Below are 25,180 nucleotides of genomic sequence, written 5' to 3'. Positions count from 1 at the left end.
CTGCCATGAAAGATGCACCTTTACAGTTCTGGAAGTTCATGTTGTCTCTTCTCCTGCAGCGAGCCCAACGGGAAGCTTCCCAGAGATGAATTCCTGGTGAGCCCGCTTGTTCTGCCCCAGGACGTCCACGCATACCGCCCCCACGAGGTGGTGGATGCCTTGCACGGCCGCGTGGCCCCCTTCAGGGACGCGCGGCCGACGTACAGCTCCGGCATGCTCAACGGCGTCGGCACGCCCGGCAACTACCATCTCTACGGGCAGTTCCCCATGCCGGGGTTCCCCTTCCCTCTCTGCAAGCTGACTGATGCCAAGAACGCATTCGGCGACCTGTCACGGAGCAGCATCCACCACAAGCACGCGCACGATGCCGCCGCCATCAGCAGGGCCGAGTACGCTCGGGCGGTGGGCTCCTCCGGCGTCCTACACGCTGCAAACTTTGCCCCCAGGGAGTTGGGGCGGGAGGACGAGGTGAAGAAGGAAAGCAACGAGGCGCTCGGGCTACCGCTGGGCTTGGGCGGGAGGAAGCGGGTCTACCCGGTCATGACCCTGGACCACCACAAAGACAAAGAGCACGCCCCGCCAGCCGAAGAAGACCTGATCCATCACCACTACCCGCTCGGGATCTCCTCCACTGGCCGCAAGAGTCTCATGAGTAGCCCGCAGAGCCCCCTTAAGTCCGACTGCCAGCCCAACTCCCCGACAGAGTCCAGCAGTAGCAAGAACGCCGGCCTGTCGCAGGCCGCCTCCGGAGCGCAGCAGCCGGGGGCGGGAACCCAGGACCCCAAAGCTCGCAACTGGAAGAAGTACAAATTCATCGTGCTCAACCAGAGCGCCAGGGAGGACGAGGCCGGTCTGCGCAACCCCGGCCTGTGCTCGCCTCAGCGCGTAGGCCTGCAGGCGTATCTCCACCCGGGAGACTCCGACAACTTGGAGGCGCAAAGCACAAGGAAGAGCGTGGAGGATCATCCAGTGCCGCAGACCAGCCGACTCAACAACATCATCAGCAGGTGAGGGAAAAGCTCCGGAGTCGAGGACGCATGAGGACAAATTTCTTTTCTCGGCGTCACCCAGATCAGGGTCATCTGCTCATGTAGAAACGACGGGAGCTCTAAGTTGTTGGAAAACAAAGAGCGGCTCAGTTTCTTCAGTTCTGCTTTTGTGGTTTTTGGAAAATAAATTGGAAAATCTTGGACGTTTTGAGTGATTCGAAATTTGAAGTGTTGTTGGTCTGAAATTGAGGCAACTGGACTATTATTGGTTGTTGAACAGCCAGGATGAATCCAGTTGCCTCGATTCTACTTAAACGGGTTTCGGATACCATTTTCTTTGTTTTGTACTTAAAACCATTGTGGTCAAAAAATGTTGAGATCTTTTTTTTTTTTTTTTTTCATTTCGAAATGAAGGCAACTGCACTTTTGGTTTTTGGTTGACGGAAACCCCCTGGTTGCCTCCGTCATCCAGGTCACGGTAAAACCAAGGCAACGGTACTCGTCATTGTTGTTGAACAGCAACAGGGTTCTATTTTAAAAGCTTTTCATACTTTACCACCCGCCAATCCTGACAATTCAGACTCTATTTTGTACTTTCACCAGGCAGCTTGTGTTCAGGTTCCCATAATTGACGGCGTGAATGGTTGTCTACCCACAACTATCTTCCAACGTCCACTCAATTTAATCCTCCTCACTCACAAGTTCTGCTGAATTCATTTTTTTAAATTTAGTTTTTAATATTTGAAAGAAAGGGAGGTGGGGGGGGGGGGGGGGCTGGATTGAAAATGTTTGGATTAGACTCTGGAAGAAAAATGGATGTCTCGTTGTTGAACACTGATATTTGTGTGTTTTGCTCTCAAGTGCGCTGGATGGGTCGCTGAGAAACGCAGAGGGCCAGCACCCAACACGGTACCTGACTCGCCTCAACTGCTCGTCGTGCGGCGCCCAGTCCCCGCAGCATTCTGAGATCTGCCCTTCCCGGGCGCGGCTGGGCGAGGACCTGGTCGATATGCGCTCAGAGTACTCCGACTCCAGTTGCGGTAAGTCCTGGGCGATTTCAGTTTATAGCGTAGGACGATTTTGATTTTCAAATCGGGTTTTCTAAGGTGGGTCCCGCCATTTTCGAACTCACGGTTTTACCCGCACCTCCCTCCCGAACAGAAAACGGCAGCTTCTTCTGCAACGAGTGTGACTCCAAGTTTGCCGAGGAGGAATCTCTGAAGCAGCACGCGCTCCAAGTCCACAGCGACAAGCCCTACAAGTGCGACCGATGCCAGGCCGCCTTCCGCTACAAGGGCAATCTCGCCAGCCACAAGACCGTCCATACGGGTGCGCTCACGCCCGGTCCTTCGCGTCCCCTTCCTGTGTTCCCAACCGCTCCCTATCCAAAATATACAGTCAAGCCCTACTTTTTGTGCCGATTTTATCATGCATATATGCTTTTTTTTTTTTCTTTTAACTGTAGGTTAGTCTTAGGATAAAATAAAGGCGATTTAATATGAAAGAGCTACGTGCCCAGATATACACTGCGCTATATTGTGTATGCTGTTCAAAACTGTATTGAGTGTAGGTTCGAAGTCTACTAACCTTGTAGAGTGTATTTTAATCGGGAAAGTATGGTGAGGGAATGATTGCGAACCCGGTGCCTGTTTTTTTTTTGTTGTTGCATTTCAGCTCATCGCTTGTTGTTGTCGTGTTTGTTAGGAGAGAAGCCGTACCGCTGCAACATCTGTGGTGCTCAGTTCAACCGACCAGCCAACCTCAAGACTCACACTCGCATCCACTCAGGAGAGAAGCCATACAAATGTGAGACGTGCGGTGCTCGCTTTGTACAGGTAATTAAAAAAAAAAAAATCATTGTCTGCAGTCCCGTACTGAAAACTTTTTGGGGCTCTCGACATGCCTGAAAACACAAAATTTTGGAAGCATGTGTATGTATCCTGATGGGAAAAAAAAATGGTGTCCCGCAAACTATGTATTTGACTTGAAACCTTCTCCATAAAACTTGAAACTAGCCCTTGCTTGAAACTGTAAACCCCAACTCTAGAATTAAACTCCAACTCAGGCTTGAAACCCTAACGTCACACCTTACCACCAATAATGTTCATTTCTAACCCTGCCTTGAAATGGTGCTTGAAAACTTTCACCCTTCCTTGAAACCCCAATGCTCACTTGACACCTTCATCCTATACATCGAAACCATGACTGAAAGCGCTAATTTGAAACCCTACCCTTATAACTTGAATACCAAAACCTGAAACCCCAAACCCTGACATGAAACCTTAATTTGAAACCTCAAACTTTCTTCAAAAAAAGTGTAATGATATACCTTGAGACCTTGGTCTCAAACCCCAACACTGACGTGAAACCCTAACTGTAGCTCGACTAATTGTAGAGATTCAAAAGTATCGTCTTTTGAAACATTTCCCGCGACCGACGACAAAAACTGCCTGCCTGAGACTGCAGAAGGACCTCCCTACTCTTTTACAGCCAAGCGTATAACAATGATAGCAATTCTGGTTTTGGGACGTGCCCCTAACTCGGAGCATAAATAACAACTGCGGCTGGTCTGTCCTCATCAAGCCTTTGTTGCTCAAACTGTTGAAACCTTCTGAGATGATCGGCGAAACGTCTTCTAGGACAAACAGAGCAGTCTATTTGCGATCCATTTTATTGCCCTGAGAAAGAAACGACGCGGATGATCGACAAGATATCCACAACACAAAATTAGCCGGATCTCTCTCTCTAGAATCAGGACGCACAAAAAAAAAAAAAAAAAATCCATGTCGGAAATCGAACACACCGGCATCCGCTTTTAGTATGAAGCAGGCATCGACACTTGGCTCGTGGTTTTCTTCATGACTAACGTGCTCTGGTTTTGATCCCCGGCAGGTCGCCCACCTCCGAGCCCACGTGTTAATCCACACGGGCGAGAAGCCGTACCCCTGCGAGATCTGCGGGACGCGCTTCCGCCACCTGCAGACCCTGAAGAGCCACCTGCGCATACATACAGGCGAGAAGCCCTACCACGTAAGTCAGCGTTCAGCTGCCGATTCACCACGTTTGCTTTTTAACTCTGGGCCGAGTCTGGAAATTTAGTGGTGAAGAAATGTCATTGAAAAGACACACAATGCTTCCAAATATAGCACGAGTGCAACACCTGTCCATCAGATAAATCAAAATAGTGGGTTTCCAAAGTTTTTTTGGGTGCAAAACATGGTTTGCATTTTTTTTTTTGCTCCCCCCCCAATTCTATATCGCCTTCAAATTTTGCACATTAGGAGTACTTTAGCCCAGGCCAAAAATTTGATTGCTTTCTTCAATTATGATGACATTGCAAAAAAATTGACTTTTTTTCGAAACGTTCAAATCTTTTCACGTTGGTGGCAATATTCGAGAGCTCAACTTCAGCCAAAAATACGGTAGCCATCTTGATCCGAGGATCAAGATGTCATCTGATACGTTTTGGGCTGCGAGTTCCATTTGTAAAATGTCTCATTTGAATTAATGGAATTTATTTTCATGGAAAATGTGAACTCATGAGGACAGGGCAAATTGTGCAAAAGTAATCCAACATTTAACAACCGGACTTCCAAAAGTTTACACAAGGTCACATGAAGTTCATCTCTAAAGGTCACAGCGCATTTTCACTTCATCTTAAAAATTGCCCCCCTCCCCAACTCTAATATTGGAAACTTTCTACGTGTAATTTTTTTGTCTGAGCTGCTGTTAACCTTGCGACGCAACTTTTTTCCTCCCTGTAGTGTGAGAAATGCAATTTGCACTTCCGCCACAAGAGTCAGCTGCGTCTTCATTTGCGACAGAAGCACGGCGCCATCACCAACACCAAAATCCAGTACCGCATTTCCACTGACACCATGCCCACAGACCTCACCAAGGCCTGTTGAAATGGACAACGCCATGGTGGACAGCTCCAACACCCCCCACCCCCCATTCCAACGGCTCCCTTTCGACGTGTACAATCATCCTAAAACGCTATTGGCCACACTGTGTTCGTTGGACTAATCACAATGGCGGTGTTTTTATTGTGTGGGTTTTTTTTTTGGGGGGGGGGGGGGTCAAAACACAGGTTTTCGTTTTGTTTAGATTGCATTCCGATTTTATTTGGTGTGAGCGGTCGTCGTGATCTCCACAGGGGCCAAACGTTTGTGTCACATTCTACAATTTTGATAAAGTGAGAGCAAATTTTGCATCGATGTCATTTGACTAGTCAAAACTAGTCCAATGGGTTTTTTTTGGTTCATTTTTGTTTGTGCGATTTGAAATTTTGCACATTAAGAGCAGTTCTTGAGCTCTATGCAGGCCAAAAATGTTTTTCATTTTTGATTAGGTGACAATAAATTTCACTTGCCAATGTTTTTACGCAGAGAAGGGATTTTTTTTTTTTTTTAAATTCGGATGACAGTTAAAAAAAAAAAAATGTGAGCCTGTGCAACAGATTTCACTATCCGTTATTTATAGCTGACATTTCAGGAAAAAAAAATCCACCTGTTGCAGTAATTCATACATTACAAATTATTATTATTTTTATGAAAACCTGACATGCTAAACCAAAAAGAGGGCAGATTTGTAATCAGTGCCAATAAAAAAAAAATCTAGAAAAGCGGAGTTGGATTTGGTCTTAAAAAATTTTCATTCAAAACATGAGTGCCACACTGTAGGAAGTTGAGGGGTTTTTTTTTTCTTTTTAATGTTAATACAGAACATAGGTCAGTTTTATTCAGATAACGTTAAATTTTCTCAGATGCCAGTCCGCCATTCTTTTTTTTTTTTTTTTTTCACAAAATACAGCTCACATTTTTATTTGGATCATTCGGATCAAATTTCCAATATTAGTAGCAGTACTCAAGATGTCCACATGGGCCTAAAATGGCCTGAACAGCGGCCCACCCCCCTTTGATGTGTACAATCATTCAAGACGCTAGTGCCACACTGTGACAAATCAAAACGGCGAGGTTACGCTAACAAAAGAAAGAAAAAAAAAACGGGTTTCCACTACATGTGAACATGGAGTCACTTTATGGTTTCTATACGTACAAATCAATATAAGTGTGTATGTACGTATGTGTGTTTCTAAGCTTCGAAAGTACATAAAGCTTTATTTTCTCGAAGGATGGAATGTATTTAAAAATTTTAAAAAAAGGTGATTTTTAGGGAGAAGATTAAAAAAAAAAAGTACAGTATTTTATATCAGAGAACTTACTTTTCTGGAAACACTGACTGACGGGTGGTAACATATATTTTCAAAAGAACGGGAGTCGTCTATTCATTTTAAAAACACCGCTGTGAAATGAGTGGGGGGGAGAAAAAAAAAAAAGGAACATTTGCCCAACAACTGCTTATGCATGAGCCACTCACTCGAGGGGTACGATTATAAATATTGTGATATATATTGTGTATTTATACATATTTGTGGGATTGTTCTCTGCAGGCGGAGTCAATCGTCTTTGATGTTTGATGACATTTTGATGTATTTGTAGAGGTGTTTTTCTTCTCTCTTTTTTTTGGGGGGGGCGGGTGGTTGTTATTGGATTTTGTTTTTCATAAGTGAAGGTTTCAAGTTTTTTCGATCATTGTTCTTGCTCCCGACGTACAGTTGTGTCGTTGTCACTTTGTACATATATACACTGTGGATTCAATGTGCCTTTTCTCCACTGCAACGCAATTCAGCTCTGTTAAGGTACAGCCCCCTCTTCTCCAACCCCCTCCCCGTGTGTGTATGTTTGAATATGTATGTGTGTTTGTTTTTTTTCTTCAATGCTTGTCACCAACCTTAAAAAGTAAATGCATCACTGTAAATCTTTTTGTTTTTTTTTTTAACGGAATTGGAAAAACTATTGTACCATGTCCTTTGATGTATGAATGTAAAATAAAGGTATTTGATTTCTATGCGTTATAGGATTCCGATTTAGGATGTCGTTTTCTTATCAGTGTAGTCGTAACACTTGTTTGCAAATCAACTCAAGACAATAGCTCATTTTAAAGACCATACTTTTAAGAGCTAAAAAATAAAATGCTTTTTTTTTTTCTTTTTGGTTCTTAAAACTAACGCCATACAGATTTGCCGTGAAATTTTGCATCTTTATTTCCCAGAAATGAACATTCACAAAGCAACGCTCTTAGTGAAGCCCAACATAAAGTTAAAAAAAAAAGACACAGGCATTAAAACATGACTTTAAAAAAATACCTGTTTTCATACAAAAGTTTGCTTTTTTTTTCGTACAGTAAACAAACTAAGACAGGTATGAAATCTTTTGGGCTGTTTTGACTCAGTTTCTTTCACTTAAAATTAAATCAAACAAACCCTTCTAAGGATATTTACATGATTATTCGAACATTAATAATCATTTTTTTAATGTTTTGTTCAGATATGGAGTCGACCGACAAAGTTGAGTCCATACCTGACCTCTTTTTAAATGAACAGAAAACAACTCAAGCCGTCTTTGCGACAACCCGAACCCAAATAATAAACACCCTCCCAACCCATGGCCCGCCCACCCGCCCGCACCTGCAATCACTGCTTCTGCTGCATGGCCTCTTTGCGTGCGGCGTCTTGAAGTAGCTGCGTGTCCACCTCGTCGGCAGGCAGCTGCACGTAACGGACCACCGACCCGCGGATGAAGCAGTTTTTCACCGACAACTGAAAGTAACGAAACGGACTAATTGTGGCGAGCGAGTGATGGCACATTGTGGAATGAGCAGCATGTCAGTGTGAGTGGAGCACTAATTGGCGTTACACACACCGTCTCCACATAATGGGAATCGATTTTCAATATGCGGTCAAACTCCCACACCTTTCGTCCATCAGAGAGACTCGTCAATAGGCCTCGGCAGATGCTGCTGTTTTGGCTAGCAAGAATGTCACATTGCTTACCATGTGCGGGTATTTCTCTGGATCCGTGACGCTGATGTCGGTCAGCTTGATGTTGAGGTACTGAAACAGGAAAAGGAAACAAGCAGGGCACTCGTCAAGTCATGTTTAAAAGTCTTTGGTCAGCATGAGCTTTGTCGCTCGTAATTGCGTCCAATTTGACACACTAAAACAGTAGATTCATTGCAATAGCTAAAAATGAATCACGGTTCAATTTTAGGGTTTATGAGTTTTTGAGGCTAGCTAGTTTTACTTTATTATTATTTATTTAAATTACTTTCCCCCTGTTGAGACTTTTCATAACATGTTTCTCATCGATAGATCGATAGATAGATAGACACACACACAGAATATTAATACAAATAAATGTATCCATACCTGATCAACCGAATGAAGAGTTCCACATATGCTAGAAAGAAAATAAATTGATAAGTAAAACAATACAGCCGAGCATCACCACGCGTTCCAATCAATTTTCGATTGATTCACACAATGCTATAAGTTATCAATTTTACAATACAACAATTAAGCTCACCTCAGGTCGTTTTTCAGCTCCACTACCACGTCTTTGCCAACAAGCGACTTGAAAAACGAGTAGAAAAGCTGAACATAAAAAAAGAGCGGAAAACGACACAACATCGTTAGCCTAGCTGCAAGCTAACAGAGAAGGGGACCCGGATAGCACACGACCAAACAAAACATTATTTTCGTTAAGACGAAAACTTTTATTTAACATCAATGAAATGCTTCAAATTGCGACAAATTCATTCATTCGAGTCGATTTTCTCACCATTGCTGCGCCGTTTTGATTTTTGCGGCGTTTGGTCTGACGTCGATGATGTTGGAACCGCGTCTGTGACGTCCTTTCAAGGCGACAGACCGTGGCGGTGAAGGCGGTTTGACCAGAGTTCCACTAGATGGCGCCATTTCCACCATAATGTAAGCTTTCGCTTACTTGCGATGAAATGTGTGATGCTTGGTCGTATGTAAATTGAGATAATGTGCACATTTATGACTAAATGTTTGTGCCGAATGAAAAAAAAAAGAATGAAATACATATATAGAGAGATAGTGCTAAAACACACAAGTACTGTACTGTAAGTCCAGACGTTGCTGTTGCAGTTACGTTTATTGGAGCAATGATCATAAATCTCAGTGGCATCAAACGTACAATATGTGCAAGATGCGCAAGATGCGACTGTTAGCATTCAATGTTGTGTGTGTGTGTATATATTTATATGTTTGTATGTATGTATATAAAATAATTAGCATTCAGCTCAGCAGAAAAGAGAACAGAGAGACACAATGGACACAATGATGCAATAGTTATGAGTTGTGAGGTGGGAAAGCAGCGTCTCAAGCAGCAACCAGCTCTCACTTCACGGAATGGCCCATCTTGGGAACGTTGGGATGCGCTGAAAAAAAAAAAAAAAAAAAAAAGAAACCCCATCATGAAATAAACTGGAAATTTGGGACACATTTGTTCGGGTACCCTTTTGGGTTTCGGACTGTGGTGAAGACAGACGAAACCAACAACCTAGTTGTGAAGTATCAGGTGTGGAGGCACCCTCCTTACGGTCTTTTTGGAGCGGCGTCTGGCCGGGTCTCGCAGGTGGTCTGTGTTTGCCTGGGAGTTCAGAGCAATCCCTGTAGTCTCTGGGCTTGGGGGCCTGTGGATCCGGGGGACCTGGGCGAGCTTTGGTGGGCAGGGGAGGTCGGCTGTTGACCCCGCAGCCCTGCGAGCGTGACGGAACCACTGGCTTCTTTTGCTGCGCGACAGCGGCTGGAAGGAGAGATTTCGACTCGGAGCAGGTGAAGGAACGATTGCGAGGTGTGGGCACCGGGGGTCGTTCGGGGTCTCCGTCCGATGACTTTGATCCGAATACAGGATCCGGCTGCATGAGTTGGTTCTTCTGCGTGGCATCCTGGTCCTTGCACTGACTTTGTGATGTTCTCATGGAGGCGTAAAGTGGATTGTCGAACATCTCGGAGGCCTCCACGCCACTAAGAGACAAAATCCACATTTCCAGTTTGGTTTATCTTTCACGCTGTGGTCAACTGTGAAACCTGGCACTCACGCTGGCTTCAAAGGTTTTCCGGTGGGACTCTTCTTGGAGTCCATCGCGGCTTGCCCACCGATGGGCAGGTTCCTGGGCGGCATGCTGTAACTCCAGCCTTTGTCGATCACGCTCCTGTAGGACACCTCCATGTAGCTCGGGTTGGATATGTCATGGCTAACCGGAGTCCTGTCGCCGCTTTTGCCTTTCGAGTCGTCTCTCTCCACTTTGACGAAGTCTGACGGTCAAATAAAAAAATAATAATAATAATAAATAAATACATTTTGATGAAGCTGAAGTTTCCAACTAAATGACGTGATCTGACTCACCGTATAACTTCTCCGTGGGTTTGCCTTCAAAGGTGTGTAGCTGAATACCGCCGGTCAAAATGCCGGATTTCTCGCCGTGGTGTGTGAGGGCCACTTGGAACTCCGTGTAGCAGAACTGGGCGGCTCGTAGGGCCACGCAACCCTCACCTTGAGGCAAATGCAAAAAAAAAAAAAAAAAAAAAGGTTTTTAATTAACTCATTAAATCCCAGCCATTTTTACTGGAACAATCCCCTCAATCCCAGCGTTTTACTGGATTTTGACTGATCTTGCAAGGCCCACAGAATATTTGGTTCTAATGCGATATAAACAAGGAGGCTACCAAAATAAAGTTCAGACACTCTTCTTTCAGCAGAAAAAAAATTGGTTCTACCTTTTTCCATTGTTCAGCAATCAGCATTACAATATGGCTAAGTTTCATGAAAATGGCGATTTCTGGGCAAAAAACGGAGAAAAAGAGCTTTTTGTAAAAGCATGCATTTCAAGCACGTGAGGCACCACTGCCACCTACTGGTCGCTTTTTTACATGATTTACAATGCAAACGGTTGGTTATTCTCATTCACAGATTGCATCAGACCCTCCTCCTCTCTATGAGGCAAAAAAAAGACTTAGACGTACAAGTACGTCCTTGGTAGGCGGGGCCTAATTTTAAAAAGACGTACAAGTACGTCTTGTGGAATGAAAGAGTTAAAAAATCAATTTCATTGAAAAGCCTTCCTTTTCACATTTTTTTTTTTGACCATCTGCTATTTTTACCGTATGACTCGTCCGAGTCTGTGGACTTCACACAGATGAGGATGTGCTGGTCAAGCAGGTACTCGGCGTCCGAGATGATTGGCGTCAGCTGGGAAGAGATAAACAAGATTCGCTCCATTCTACGACGGATCTTCTTTTTTCGTCGCAGAATCTTTACCTCGACTTGGTTGCCGAACCACACTTTGATGGAGCCGTCCGAATGCTCCGTGTTCTCGCCTTCGCAGGTCCTGACGCTTTCTGAAGAAATTCAGTGACATGTGAGGTATTTGAGGAGGTCCTTAAGGTACGCTGGACCGGCTGAAGTCGAAGCGGGAGGTACAATTCAGAAATGAAATTCCCGTAAAGGCGCATGAACCCTTTCAGGGACGGCGGTTACTGCAGTGGACAGTTTATCATGTCTTCACAATCAAGATGTAAACATAAAGAATTTTGATTGTTTGTGACACTCAGCCCAGCAAGTGTCGAAAGGAGAAATTTTGGGCACATTACCGCATTTTCTTTAGCTTTTTTTTTTTTTTTTGGTTGAAAATGGAACACCAGCATGGATGACATCACGTAAAGGTGGCAAAAGGTCTGTTAGCTTACTCTCCAAGCAGCTGGAGTGGTATTCGATAAAGAACTTGGTCTTGGACTTTGTCAGCAGGGTGGCCTTGCAGTTCATAATCTGGATCGCACCTTGGGGGGCACTGTTTGGATCTGGAAAAAAGAAAATGAAAATACACAACTCAGCGGTTTTGGAGGAGGAGGAGAAGGAGTGGAAAATTGCCCGTGGAGTAAACAAACCTCGCTTGGAGACAAACTGCGAAGCCACGCCCACTTCAAATGAGGCGAATACCGGTGAGTGGTCGCTGGTCATAATGTCGTTTGTGCATCCTGGTCAAATGAGAAGATTTTTTTTTTTTTTTTAACTTCTATTTTAGAAAATATTTGGAGGCCGAGAGAAAAATTTGCTACAAATGACTCACCGTAGGCTTGACAGACCACATGGACCAGAGGGTACGACTTCCACAGGACACGATCGCACCATGACGGCAAATTATATTTCGTCTGCGTGATTTCGATGTGAACACCAGATTATATTAAAGCACTTTTTTGGGTGTGTCAAATGCAAAATACTCATATCTATATCAATAAAGGCAGTATGTGGACCACTGGTGGTCCCCAAGAAACTCTCAAGTGTGAGTAAGTTATGGAAGTAAAAGACATCGCACAATCGCTGTATCATGATGTTATCCATATGAGTTGAATTTTGGGTGAAGTTACTTGAGATTCCCACTGCCCTTTGAAATTGAGAAACAATGTTATATGCATTAAGGGGGGGGGGGGGTTAAACATCTGGCAAAACACAAACGTACCCCTGTGGTTTTGGCCTTTGTGTAGGCATACTTGTCACGCGTGTAGCGCTCAAAGCGATACGTGGGAGCAAAAGTGATCTCCTCCTCGGCTAGGATCCGAAAAAGAAAGAGAGAAAAAAAAAAGACGTCTCAAGTCATTTGGATTTTTTTTTTTCCCGGATGAGTTTGATCAATCAAGACTCACCAAAGTGCAGGAAGATTTTGTCGTCGTTGATCTCCATGTTGAGCTGGTCTCGGCACAGCAGTTCCTGGTAATGCTGCTGCTTGATCTTTGATACCACATACTCCGCTTCCTGAGGTGTTAAAAAAAAAAAAAAAAAAACAACAATAACAACTTTCACTGGATCATTAATTTAGCCGCACACTCTTTACAGAGCGAGAACTTTACTGCGTATGATATTTCATTGGTTTCTGCCATTTACCAGATTGGAGAAGTCCACCCGATAGTTGAGATCACCGAGCCAGAAGAGGTGCGTGAACTGATGGGTAATGTCAAACGGATTGAGCTTCTTGTCTCCCAGATTGAGGAATCGCAAAATGTTCAAGTAGTTTTGGTTACGCCTGAAAAGACGGGAAACGCGCACGCTTACATGTCAAGCTTGCCATTTGGGGCAAAAATCCAGAAGCCGTGAGAACCGGCAGCATGTCCCCGCCCACCTGAGCTTTTTCTCGCTTCCTGACGTCAGGTGACTGTTGACAAACCCGAAGGATGTGCCGTTGAACATGAAGGACACTCCGACTGCTCCTTTGTTTCCTGAGGGGGGAAAAAAAAAAATGAACATTCACAGGGGAACACAGTTGCCCAGGAACATTTTTGTCACATCATTTTTACGGCTTGCCTACCCAAAGTGTTGGCAATCCCTGTCTTGACACTGTCGGAAAAAACATGTGAGATCCTGTTTTCATGCTCCGGCTTGGCCAGGACCATAATCCGAATGTTCCACAGTGTTTGGATCGCTACCTGTGAGGTCGTCGGAAGGTCATTTAAGGATAGACGCCTCCCGAACTGACACTTCCTGATCCACTGACCTGTTTGAAGCTGATATTTGTGATATCCCTCAAGACCCCTTTCACCGTGTCGGCCCACTCCCTTTCGCCAAGAGGGTCCTCCTGCGTCCCGATGACGTAAATGTCGTGCGAGATGTGGTCAGCCGTGTCATCTCGGGTTTTCCCTTGGCCTTTACACTGAAACCACGAGTTGATGTTGTGCGGTGGACCCGCATTTCCTGCAGGTTCATGGGGGAGGGTTGGGGGGATTAGAGTAGAACATGACACCATTTGGTCTAATGCAAGGGTGTCAAACCCATTTTTTTTTTTTGGTCACGGGCCACGTTTTAGTTCGTGTTTCCCTTGGAGGGCCGTTGTGACTGAAACCATATAAAGAAGTCAAGAATAACGGTTTATTCAACTGTCGTTTAAGTTACTATAGTGAGGGGTTTTGGCAACAAGAAAATACTTACAATAACCTGTCTTGTTTATTACGTATGAGAATATGAATTTTGGTCCAGATTTTAGCAAGCATCATGTAAGTTGACGTGTTTGATTTGGTTTCGCGGGCCACATAAAATGATGTGGCGGACCAGATCTGGCCCCCCGGCCTTGAGTTTGACATCTGTGTTCTAACAGGTTAGGATGGATGATTTTTAACTGAGGCGGACCAGGTTTGACTCCTGACATGGGAATATATTTTCCCATGTCAGACTTGAAGATTCTTACCCATATTCCAGGTGCCGACAAAGACTGTGATCATATCCGGTTCTGGCTTTTCTGAATGTTTGTTCTTCATTTGTTGAAGAAGCTGACAGAAACCTTCTCTTTTCTGAAATAGGAAGGAAAATGTCAAGATTCCAAACTTTTAAATGAGTCTTCACTTGAGCGGAGTACAGAAATTCATGGGCGAATTTGAGCTTTGCCTTTGGGAGCCATTTTTGACTCCTAAACCGCTCCTTGCTGCCAACAAATTTTAAACCTGTTCTCTAGTTACAATGACAAATCCTTCAGTCTGTGATCCGAAATCCTACACCGAGTTCAATAAAGTGTGTGACTGCAATCTCGTTAGCAAATAAGTGACGAAACAACGAGTCTAGCGTCTTGTATTTTTTCTTCGACCCTCACTCTTGTTTTTCTTATTATAGTTTCTTCGGTTTTCAAACGTCTCTGTTCTCGACCAGAAATTTCGAGCTATTACGGCTCGGAATACAACCGAAAACCGTATTTCAACCAAATTAAGCAAACCCAAATACGCCACTTGACTCCTCTCGGCTTCCTTACACGAAGAAGTAGCGTTCATTGTGGGCAGACGTGTTTGTTGTGATTTACGCAAATCGGACTGTTTCATGTTATTTCTGTATAGTGTATTCGCCCCTAATCATGGCCGAATAAAATAGTTTCGGATTTCGAACAAATCGATTTTCGAACAGCCTTCTGGAACGGATTATGCTCGAAAACCGAGTACGAGAGTCGTGATTGTTGTTGACGTGTGTGCGAGTGCCGATTTTCTTACCTCGAGTACACGAAAAAAAAACTATCGTCGCAGTAAGCACATGCTTGCCATTTTTTTTTTGTCCTCGTCACATATGGGGCTCTCTCTCAGTTTTTAAAGACATTAATAACCGGCATGTCTGTGCCGTTCTTCGCGAAAGCGTGTGTCGAACCTTGGTGTTGTCAAAGGTAAACTCCTTTCGTAAAATCTTCTCTTTCTCCGTCTCCACCACGATGACCAGTTTGGCGTGCATCTTTTGCGACTTCACCAGCTGTCTGACTGAGTGACAATACCAAGTACAGTACATGGTTTAAAATGTGCAGCTTTATATCCATGAAATCAGGTCAATAGTCAAAGTAGCCCGGAGACAATGCCAGTGCGGATTAAAAAAAAACAACCTATCCTTACTTTTGTTGTGCACAAAGTACTTGTCGTCAGGCCCGTCCTTGGCTTTCTTGATGTGAAGCTTCCCGCCTTCCACATCGACTTTCATGAACATCTTGATGGGGATTCCCAAAGATTCCTGCTTGACCTGACGGGTGAGAGACGATGATCCAATAAATGACAAACCGTCTATTTCCAAGACGTTCCAAAGCGCTTACCTCAAAGACAACAGGCGGTATAAGAGACTTTCTGTGCCGTCCTTCGTAGCCGACAGAATTGAACACAGCATTTATAGCCTAAAAAGAGAGAACGGTGTTTTAAACCCGACGGCATAGCTCGTAGTACATATCGGAATGAACGTCGGAAGTTACGTTATCCTCGATGGAGTAGAGCAGTTTGGTCAGTTGCTCCAGCCTCGTGGAGACAGATTGGCCTGGATCTGGTGGAATCTGGAAAATAAAAAATAGCCCAGTGACAATTTTGGGGGTTGAGTTAGCCAGGATACCAAAAGGAGCATGCCACTCACTTGTTTTGGAAGCATTCCAATGCCTGGTGAGAGCTGCTGGTCCAACGCTCGGCGGCAAATCTCCAGTGCTGGTAGGATGCGGGAAATTTCACTGCCCCCCCCCCCCCCCCGAAAACCCCATAAAAAATGTCTCTTATTATTTGATAATATGTTTGTCTGAGTTATCTGGTCTCGATCAATGAGCGGGCAAGACAGTGAAGCATGTGGTTCTCAAACTTCTCATCCAGTAGTCTGATTTTCTGTCATGGTGTGTATTTGGGTGAGTGTCGGTGTAGTGTGAATGCTGTTTGTTAATATTTGTCCTGTGACTGACTTTTTGACAGTCCAAGGTGTCCCGGGATAAACTCCAACCCACTTGTAACTCTAAACAGAATAAGCATCGAAAATGGATAAATGGATAGTCGATGAAGCGTACCTGTTCAGATTCTTACAGATGGCCACCGTGAGCTTCTTGAGACCAGGAAGGCTAGTGTTACCATTTTGGACTTGTTCAGCATCCATAGAGATGGAGGTCCTAAAGTAGTCGAAAATGAGGGTTTGCTGCTCCTCTGGGATGCTGAAAATACACATACAAAGCTTGAACGCCGAGACAAGGTACCCAGATGTTCAAGTTTGCATCAAAACAAGCGTACGTGCTCATGTCCATGTGCTGCACCCTCATCAGGAAGGTGTCTGACAGGCATTTGCCGGCTTGCTCGTTGTCCTTTAGCTCGTTAGCCATGAAGTTTCTGGGTGGAAGCTGTGGTGGAGGATTGTTGGCTTCTGGAGGAGAAACCCAGGGGTTGTTAGGATCTTTTGTTGGAGCTTAACGTTTACTTGGATGTGTCCTAACCCGGTTCCTCGTCGAGCTCCTCCTCCCTTTGGACGGCGTACTGCAAATGGGTGACGAGCCCCATGTTCGGGTTGTGATAGGCCTCCACCAGCTCTGGAAGCATGGAAAAGAACCTGATGGGGACTCCTTCTGATGCCTGGAGGGACGATAGAAGCACAAACACAAAATCTTCGCTAGGTCTTTGGAGGGCAACTTTGGTCGTCAACAACCGAATGGATAACCGAAGCGATATTCCTGAATCTTTCGAACCTTCAACCTTTCAAGAATCACACCTACAAAGTAAGCTTTTTGCCTGTATTTTTTGACGTGTAAACCACTCAGCTCAATCCTGTTCTGGATACTTTATGTCCACTAATCAGCTCACTGCTCATTCTGTCCAAGCTAGTCAGGTCCCTTCCTATCCTAACATTGCTCTACCCAGCTGTCTCTTGTGTATAGATTTAAACCGGTTTCACTTCAGTCTGTCACCTGCCAAGAAAATGCCACAAGATGAGAGTCTGACTCTGCAAACACCGTCCTGTTCCCTCTGTACCTTCATAGGACAAATAGTTTGTAAAAATGTATTTATTTATTCATTTGCACATGGGGATAATATATTTTTAGCCTTGTACGACAGTTGTGTAGTATCTTTAGAAACCTTAAACAGATTGTGACCCACCTGGACTGACAGCTTCTTGTCTTCATTGGGTAGAATTCTGTATGTGTAAACCTGGTTCTGGAATCTGTGGTTAAACATTGTAAAAAGTGCAACAATGTCACTTCTTAAAGACATATTTAACAAGTACAAGGAGAACTCGAATGTCGTGTACTTACAAAACACACAGGGCAAATGCCCCTTGTATTGACTCGCTGTCCCGAATGAGGAAGCTTCCATCTTTGGCCGCCTTAGAGAGCAGATCCTCCGTCTTGGACCGATTGATATTACCATGACACCAAGCCTGGTAGCTCTGCATTGTGACCTGTCCTGTTCCTTTTGCATCTAAACTAGTCTAACATTAATGCCGATTGTTTTGTTTTTTTTTTTCCTTTGGGAGCTTCATCTTTCACAAGTGCGGTCTTTCATTCTCACTTCCTCATTTGAAACAGACACCCATACCCCTACACACACACACCCCCATATGGCGGATATGTCGCATATCCATAAATGCAAATACAGGCACAAAATGAAGTATTTGTCATGTTAATACCCTTCTCTTAAGAACTGCATCTTGTATTTTTTTTTGTATGTCTTTGAACTGTTAGGAACAAAAACCAGGAACTGACAAAAAAAAGGAAGTGCCAATCATAACACAAAGTTATTTAACTAGGTGTGAGACTCTGCTACAAATAAAATTTATCAGCCTGGTGTTCTAGCCTAAAGTTACTGTGATGTGACGATCGGCTTCAATGAATTTACGTGAGAAGTCGGGTGTGAACAATATTCAGGAAGCATCGCTTTCGAGCGGCTTGCCATTTTCATGCGATGGACAGGAAACATTGCAGAAATAGGAGGAGGAAAATAGACGGCTGAAGAAAACCACAACCCGGGTCACATGACACAAAAAAAGTAGATGTGCTAATGACAAGCCCTGCCTGATCTTTAAATAGCTTTAGCCACTTTCACAGTAAACTGTGATGGCTAATGTCTTTTTTTTTTTAACTAAATTTACTGATAATGTTCAGAGATTAACCACACATTTTTGTCATAATACATTTATTGTTGACATTATAAAGTCATAAAAGGCTCAAAATGTTCTACATTCTCTATTTACAATCATATATACAAGCACAAAAGCAAGAGAAGTATAAAAATGTCATCCTGTTAGCTTGGCTAGCCTTTGCCGTAGCATTTTGGCGAACAAGCTAACAACAGTTATCTAACCATTAGCTCACAAATACAATACAAGTTTTTTCCTTGTTACCATACATGAGATAAAATGGTTTACGAGAGTTAGGGCCATACTAGAGAGAAAAATGTGAGACAATGAGTTTAAAGTCTGAATTTTACGAAATGAAGTAATATATTTTTGAGGGAAAGAGTGAGATTTGAAAGAAAAAGTTGCAGAGTATATTTGGCGGAGGGTGGGGGGTGTATTACGGAACAAAGTATCACATTTTGAAAGAAAAACAATTTAATTTGGTGGAAAAAATAGTATTTGAAATGGAATTAAAGGCACAGTTTTGGACAATGATGTTTATATTTACATTGAAGATTTGTTAAGCACAAGTAAATATGATACCGGTATCAAACCGTGATAGTAATACATAGTTTAAAAATGTAAATATCATATAAAGCTATATTGTGAAAATATTTAATTGGGTGAATTCAACACTTGTTTGAGGTTGTACAGGATTCAACAGAACTTTAAGCTCAAGAGCTAAATGCTATCATGCTAGAGTTGTGATCATGTTAATCTTCATCTTTTGGCTCTCACTTTGGCTTAAACTCGCACTAAAACATGGCGAGGAAAAGCAATTTTGGCAATTGAAATTATTTTATTTGTTGTAGTTGCTATAAATGCTATGGCTCCAATGTTTGGAATAAAATGTCAGACACATTTATATACATGAGACCAGCATTATCAGACAGATCTTTGAAAGATGATTCCATTGATGTACTGTCATGAACATTACCTGAGACAAATATGAACTAGGTTATGAGTAAAACCAGTGAAAATCCACACAATTCTGTCCAGCGTTTTTTTTTATGTACAGCCAACAGGGGTCGCACGACCGCATGTGATGTTTTTTGCTGAATCAGAGTTTCAAACTTTCATAACCTTCTTCATCTTTATACTCGTTTCAGACGGTCGCTATCATTGGAAATCTTGCTAAACACACAAACAGAAAAGATAATAGTTACACACTACAAAGTAATGGTCAAGTGTCAAGCAGATGACGTTCAGATAATGTGTAGCTTAATTTGGCACTCCAACGTGCAGAGGAAAAAAAAAGGTGAGAATGAACAAATACTGAGCTGTTCAAATGCACATTGTAGTAAGCAATAAATTTAATATGAGCCATCATGGCAGGGCCAGTACCATCAAGGGACCTGCTTCCCAATGTCCAGTCCAAAAAATGTATGCGGATCGAGCAATTTACATCCACTGCGGCAGAGAGAATAGAAAAACATATAATGCTGCTAATGGATTTGAAAAACAGCCTGGGAAGTTTTTCTGGGGTGTTTGTCAAGAATAAAATTGGTATAAGTTGTTTTGGAAAAGTCATTGTTTTGGGTGGTTGCTGCATGAAAGTCAAAAGTCAAATTCATTTTTCTTGCAGGCCACATTTTAGTTACTGTTTCCCTTATAAAGAAGTCAAGAATAGCAGTTTATTCAAATTTTGTTTAAGGTACTGTAATGAGGAGTTTGATAACAAGAATATGCCTTACTACCCATAAGAATTTGAAATTTTGGTCGAGCTTTCAGCAAACATGGAAGTTTACATATTTGATTTGCTTTCGCGGGGCCACATAAAATGATGTGGGGGGCGCAGATCTGGCCCTCGGACCTTGAGTTTGACACCCGTGATTTAGCGGCTTAAGATCCAGTTCAAAACTCTGACTTGGCACTCACAGAACTCTCATGGGTTCCTTTCAACTCTCCACTAGTGGCTCCGGACGCCCCCGCCGCCTTGTCTTTGCACAGCAGTCGTATCAAGGTACTGCGGAACTTTTCCGCACCGAAAAGGTAGATGAGCGGGTCCATGGCGCCGTTGAGGCACGTCAGGAGTGACGTCAGTCGGTTGGCCAGGCTCAGGCCTCGGCGCGTCTGGCATGACACATCTGGGTGGCTGTAGCCCAAGATGAAGGTGGTGCGGCTAGCATGGTAGGGCACGAAGCACACCACATAAATAAGCATGACCAGACCGATGGTTCGCAGCGCCCTCAGTTTGAGGGTGGGCTCCAGCCGGGACCCCCGGTGCAGGCTACGGATGATGAGCAGGTAGCAGCACAGCGTAGCGAGGAAGGGCGGCGTAAAAGCGACAGCGAGGGAAATTAGCGCCTTGCGTGATGCATTTTCCCGATAGAGCTGCAAGCAAACGGTGGTGCCGTCCACCTCCAGCGTCTGGCGGGTCATCAGCAGGGGCGCCATGGAGACAGTAACCAGCACCCACAAACTGAAACTGATGATTCGGGCGTAGCGGGCGCGGCGCACCTTCAGCGAGCGGACGGCGTGGACGACCGCCAGGTAGCGGTCGCCCGCCACGCACGCCAGGAAGTACAAGCTGGCGTACATGTTGACGTAAAAAAGGAAGCCGGCCAAGCGGCAGGGCACCTCGCCAAAGGGCCAGTGTCCCCCGATGAGGTGGTAAGTGGCCCTCAGGGGAAGGATGACCACGTAGGATAGGTCGGCCACGGCCAGGTGGGTCAGGAAGACGTTGGCTGGCGAGGACGTGCCGCGCTGGTGGGAGAAGATCCAGAGCGCCAGGCTGTTGCCGTTGAGCGCGAGGAAGAATATCAGGATGTAGAAGCTCCCAAACAGGACGTTCTCCATTGCCGACTCCGTCGCGCAGCTTTGGAACGTCTGATTGGGCATCAGGGACGGCAGCTCCGTCGCGGACGACTCCATCTTTGGTGTCTGGCAAACATTTGTTCAAAAAGAAAAATGGGATCGTCTGTTAAAAATCCGAAACGTTCCCCAAACCAACAATCTTTCCTGTGATGAAAACAAGTTTGACAACGTATGAGTTTGGAAGTTTCAACTGTTTGCTAGCTGGGTGCTAGCTAGCCCTAGCTAGCAAACAGTTCTACGCCGTATTTGTCGCTAATGTCAGGTTAAGCAAGGGGCAGGGGGACCCGAAAGACTGAGTAGCCAGTTCACCGCCGTATTTGTCGCTAATGTCAGGTTAGCAAGGGGCAGGGGGACCCGAAAGACTGAGCAGTGTTTTGGGGCTCTTGCTTTGTACAGAGGAAGTCTTGATCTTTGGAGCTAGTCCGAGTCACGATCAGATTTTTTTTTTTTTTGCCGATTAGCAACACTGACATCTACTGTTGGGCAGTGGGGACTGGCCTGTGACAAACACTGCGAAAAACTGCTGCACCGAGTTTCCTGTCGCTGTCCCGCATTCCGCTAATAGCAGATAGTTTAGATTACCGGTGTGCGACACGTCCCTTCTGCTGCGTTCAGTTTCCTGTCATCGTCCGCTTTTCTGCTAATCGCAGAGAGACGGTGAAGAGATGAACGGTTAGGATTTTATACCGAGGTCAACGTGTGGTGCATGTGGTCTTCAAATCTGCCTCGCAGTTGTGCTGGTCGAGGTTCAAATCTGATCCCCTGGCTTTCAGTTTGCATGTTTCTTTCCTCCACTTCCCCAAAACAGACACGTCGGATGAATCGAGGATGGGAAATAGTCCAAAAAGTGCCATTATGAATCTGAACGTTCGTTAGCCGAAATGTGCAGGGTGCTACGTTTCTTGCCAAAAGTCAGCTTGTACAGCCAAAAAAAATTACAGACCAGAACTTTGGAAAGCAAAGTGCTAAAGGTGTGTCCTATAAACAAAACAAGAAAATGCCTCTTGCCATAAATAAACCTCAACTGGTAACCTTGAAGTAACCTGGGAGGATATTCCCCAGTTGCATCTAAAATGGAGTCAAGTTTGGCGAACACATTCCCGCATTCCACTTGAGATTGCATGTTATCTTTAAGACACACCTTGCTTTGAATCACCCTCGACTCCGGTCCCCCGGGACACCCGACAGACTGCATCGCCCTGCATCACGACCATATTGTTACGGCGTTCCTTTTCATCGCAACAGCAGGGCGGGAACGACCAAAAAGTAATAGCTTGTCGACGGCGCCGCAGATGTTGAAAGGAGCGACGGGTCAAGGAAAAACCGAAAGGAATCCGTCTCGATTGCGAGTGTCCTGACTTTTGGTGCATTGGGAGTCAGTCAGACGTTGCAGTGTGTGTGCATTTCTGCGTGACAGCTTTCGGTGGGGGGAGATCAGGCTGCCAAGTGAGCTCAAATAGTGAAAACTAATTCGAGGCAGCTGACAAGAGTGAAAATTACCATGTCAGTAATCCGACAACAAAATCACAGGGATCTGGTCCCGAAACCGTTGGTGGTGTGCATGTGCTTACGTACAAGCAAAAAGCGCAACACCAAAAGTATTTACAAAGAAACCGCTATAAAAATAAAATAAAATAAATAGAACAGCAAAGAAGAATAAAAGTAGCTTCAAGAATAAATGCCGCCATAAATTGCCCCCAGTCTGTCGAGCACTACTGGCTTCATATTCAATTCGCATTTTTAAAATATATTCACAACCCGAGCAGTTCGATGATTTCCAGATCAGTCACAGAAATTTTAAGTCAATTTACAGATTATTGGGAGCCGCTTGAACTGGACTAGTATGTTCTCTTTCTCCATCTGCAGCGCTTTGGATGAGCTGCAGGTGTTTGATGATCTTTTGAGGGAATCCAGAAAGTAGACCGTTACAATAACACCTCCCTCCCAAAAACAAAAAAAAGCATGGATGATGTTTTTTCTGGTCTGCTGGGAGCATTTTGACCCTTCACTCTGAAGATGTTTTTCCGCTGGTAAAAGGCAGTTTGAGTGATCGATTTCAGGTCAGCGTCTATCAGCACCCAAGATTTCACACTTGGTCTTTGGTTTTTTTCGAAACAGTGACTCAAAGTAGTGACGCGAGGTCAACAAAGGACACATTGATTGCAAAAAAAAAAAAAAGCTGCGTTTCTTTTCTCCCAAGTGATGCCGTTTAATCCCATTTTTAATTGAAAGCCTCGAACATTTTCTTTTATGTAATCGCTTCAATGGATTGTCAGTTCAAAACAAAAAAGCGCCTTAAACGGATTTGTCAGAGTGTGCGCCCAAGATAATGGGAGACTCGGGCTTTTCATAGAGAGAACATGGGGGAAAAAAAATCCAGAAAATCATCAGCCAAAAAGAACACATCCTCGCCACGGAATTTGTCTTGATGCCCTCGGGCCGGCGTTACTCGTGCGCCCCCGATGAGGACAGACACCCTTTCATTCCTTCTGCCAGTCGGCCGCTCAACACTTGCATAATTCTTTGGAAATGAATGACTTTTCTCTCAATCGATCGGATAACGTGATTTGTATCGCACGTGAGTAATTGTTAGCAACGATGACAAAATTAAGAAAAGACACGGGTGCGGTACACGTGCACGTGAATCTGATTTCCAGTACGAACCAACAAACAACAAAGACGATTTAGGAACATGAAGAAATAAATGATTTACATCTTTAACCACGAAGCATTTGGGAATGAGGTCATCTCAGCCCCATCGTTTGGTGGTGGCGGTGTTGGGGGGGGCCTGACGTCACATAGGAGCCAAGTCACGTATTCAGCACGACATCTCTCGAGTATGTATCTATACCAATGAAGGAAGTTGTTTTTACACTCCCAACTCTTATCTACCGCTGCGAGAGTATATTGATAAACAATGTAGATTATACATGTTCAGATTTACAATTAAAGAGTTAAAATGTCAAATAGAAAAAAAAGAGTGCCCCGTCGTCCACTGAGATGTCCATATATATACACAGGTACACACAAATGATCACAAATGATTGGAACCTTTGGTAAACAAAACTGGTGTGTTTGGTTTTTTTTTTTTCTGTGGAGGATTGTGTAGGTGACTGAAATTGGTTGAAAGAGTCTTCCCAAACAAAAATCGAATCATTCTTTATATGACACAGTGTTTCATAATTCAAGGTCACTTTACAAAAAGTCTTATCTCAGGAACTGGCAAGGGGTAGCAAGATAAAGCCGGTTGACTTGTAAGTTGAAACCTTCAAGTTTTCTGTTGTGGTTTGTCTCGTCAGGCCACAATCAACGTTTTCACTTTTTGCGGGAAAGGTGCTTCGCATTGATTTCATTGTTGCAGTTCAGTGGAACAAAGGAGGCGTTTAGTGGCTGATCTGAAGACCTTGAGAAACGTTGATCCCGATTTGGTTGGTGGAGTTGGGCGAGGAATGGAATCCCGTTTGGATAGACAAATATTTGGGAATAAATTCATGGATTTTGCGGTTCAATTTTTTTTCTTGCTCCAAAACTTATGATCAGTAAAGATACGTTTGATTTTCACATCTGAGATGTATCACGATACACTATAAGGTATCGTAAAGTGATACCGACTCATGTGACACACTGTGCTCTCCGAGAGCAAAAAAAAAAAAAGTAATTGAAAAGACTCACCTGATATTCTCAGAGAAAGCCTGAAGGAAAAAACCCGCTGACAGTCTGATCGCCACAGAGGATAAAGACGTCCTTGGGTGGTGGTGTGGGGGGGCCACTGCGAGATAAACAGATCGTGATTCTTCTTCACCTCACCCTCGCCTCTCCTCCCTCAAGATGTTCTCGCCGGCGAGACGGCGGCTCTTTTTGTGCCTGTACAAATTTGACAACAGAGAGAGAGGGAGTCCCGACGGGAGGCTTGGGTTTGAACCCTGAACCCTCCCCTTTCTTCCTCCTCAGAGAGTTACTTGTTGCGCTCCACAATAGCCCCGAGTCAGACTAAGTGAAGAAGAATGGCATGCCTCGCCCGGCCGGGGACCCGCTTGTCAGGCCGCCGCTCCATGGAAACCGTGAAGGCCCCCTCCAAGCCCACCC

At 44.3% G+C, this 25,180-nt stretch overlaps 4 protein-coding genes across 6 annotated transcripts in view; 1 reads left to right on the top strand and 3 right to left on the bottom strand.

Annotated features, from left to right (window-relative positions):
- The window catches only part of bcl6aa (BCL6A transcription repressor a), a 7,827-nt gene extending 2,234 nt beyond the window's left edge, over positions 1 to 5,593 (top strand). For 2 of the 3 annotated variants that reach the window (XM_019897175.1, XM_019897176.1), the window contains exons 4-9: positions 60 to 1,007; positions 1,851 to 2,029; positions 2,151 to 2,318; positions 2,694 to 2,824; positions 3,882 to 4,019; positions 4,754 to 5,593. In XM_019897175.1, coding sequence (XP_019752734.1) covers positions 60 to 1,007; positions 1,851 to 2,029; positions 2,151 to 2,318; positions 2,694 to 2,824; positions 3,882 to 4,019; positions 4,754 to 4,897 — 1,708 coding nt within the window. In that variant the 3' untranslated portion in view covers positions 4,898 to 5,593. The remainder of the gene's footprint in view (positions 1 to 59; positions 1,008 to 1,850; positions 2,030 to 2,150; positions 2,319 to 2,693; positions 2,825 to 3,881; positions 4,020 to 4,753) is intronic. The other variant, XM_019897177.1, reaches the window with a different exon arrangement.
- A 1,170-nt stretch (positions 5,594 to 6,763) lies between these two features.
- On the bottom strand, positions 6,764 to 8,780 carry smx5. Its single transcript, XM_019897235.1, has 5 exons — positions 8,672 to 8,780; positions 8,417 to 8,484; positions 8,260 to 8,290; positions 7,885 to 7,944; positions 6,764 to 7,650 (listed from the first exon to the last, which is right to left on the bottom strand). Exons 1-5 carry the CDS (start codon positions 8,672 to 8,674, stop codon positions 7,525 to 7,527), a joined length of 288 nt encoding a protein of 95 aa, XP_019752794.1. The 5' UTR covers positions 8,675 to 8,780; the 3' UTR covers positions 6,764 to 7,524.
- Positions 8,781 to 8,969: 189 nt separating this feature from the next.
- inpp5d (inositol polyphosphate-5-phosphatase D) lies at positions 8,970 to 17,770 on the bottom strand. Its single transcript, XM_019897158.1, has 26 exons — positions 17,415 to 17,770; positions 17,260 to 17,323; positions 16,602 to 16,737; positions 16,402 to 16,531; positions 16,185 to 16,325; positions 15,770 to 15,860; positions 15,615 to 15,692; positions 15,462 to 15,539; positions 15,268 to 15,391; positions 15,032 to 15,138; positions 14,094 to 14,196; positions 13,407 to 13,603; positions 13,221 to 13,338; positions 13,035 to 13,131; positions 12,800 to 12,938; positions 12,562 to 12,670; positions 12,378 to 12,466; positions 11,988 to 12,069; positions 11,806 to 11,895; positions 11,608 to 11,718; positions 11,180 to 11,259; positions 11,023 to 11,110; positions 10,268 to 10,414; positions 9,960 to 10,176; positions 9,458 to 9,885; positions 8,970 to 9,296 (listed from the first exon to the last, which is right to left on the bottom strand). Exons 1-26 carry the CDS (start codon positions 17,552 to 17,554, stop codon positions 9,256 to 9,258), a joined length of 3,225 nt encoding a protein of 1,074 aa, XP_019752717.1. The 5' UTR covers positions 17,555 to 17,770; the 3' UTR covers positions 8,970 to 9,255.
- A 507-nt stretch (positions 17,771 to 18,277) lies between these two features.
- On the bottom strand, positions 18,278 to 25,132 carry gpr17 (G protein-coupled receptor 17). The gene is made up of 2 exons (XM_019897219.1): positions 24,767 to 25,132; positions 18,278 to 21,160 (listed from the first exon to the last, which is right to left on the bottom strand). The coding sequence occupies exon 2, from the start codon at positions 21,149 to 21,151 to the stop codon at positions 20,132 to 20,134; it is 1,020 nt and encodes a 339-aa protein (XP_019752778.1). The 5' UTR covers positions 21,152 to 21,160; positions 24,767 to 25,132; the 3' UTR covers positions 18,278 to 20,131.
- Positions 25,133 to 25,180: the final 48 nt, after the last annotated feature.

The sequence above is a fragment of the Hippocampus comes genome, unplaced genomic scaffold (assembly GCF_001891065.2).
Source record: "Hippocampus comes isolate QL1 unplaced genomic scaffold, H_comes_QL1_v1.1 scaffold22, whole genome shotgun sequence".
In the NCBI taxonomy this organism is placed as follows: domain Eukaryota; kingdom Metazoa; phylum Chordata; class Actinopteri; order Syngnathiformes; family Syngnathidae; genus Hippocampus; species Hippocampus comes.
The sequence above is the reverse complement of the archived record's forward strand: the minus strand, read 5'-3'. Positions and strand labels throughout refer to the sequence as shown.

Bases quoted from the DNA above. Each gene is read 5' to 3' on its own strand.
- smx5 (XM_019897235.1), bottom strand. The intron at 8,291-8,416 runs GTGAGCTTAATT...TTTTCTTTCTAG, and splicing joins GAGCTGAAAAACGACCTGAG to CATATGTGGAACTCTTCATT. The intron at 7,651-7,884 runs GTAAGCAATGTG...CGTTACTTTCAG, and splicing joins CAGAGAAATACCCGCACATG to TTGTCGGTGAAAAACTGCTT.
- inpp5d (XM_019897158.1), bottom strand. From the start codon at position 17,554: ATGCAGAGCTACCAGGCTTGGTGTCATGGTAATATCAATCGGTCCAAG. The intron at 15,693-15,769 runs GTGAGTGGCATG...TTTATTTTCCAG, and splicing joins TTGGAATGCTTCCAAAACAA to ATTCCACCAGATCCAGGCCA. The intron at 15,392-15,461 runs GTAAGCGCTTTG...CTCACCCGTCAG, and splicing joins TACCGCCTGTTGTCTTTGAG to GTCAAGCAGGAATCTTTGGG.
- gpr17 (XM_019897219.1), bottom strand. From the start codon at position 21,151: ATGGAGTCGTCCGCGACGGAGCTGCCGTCCCTGATGCCCAATCAGACG.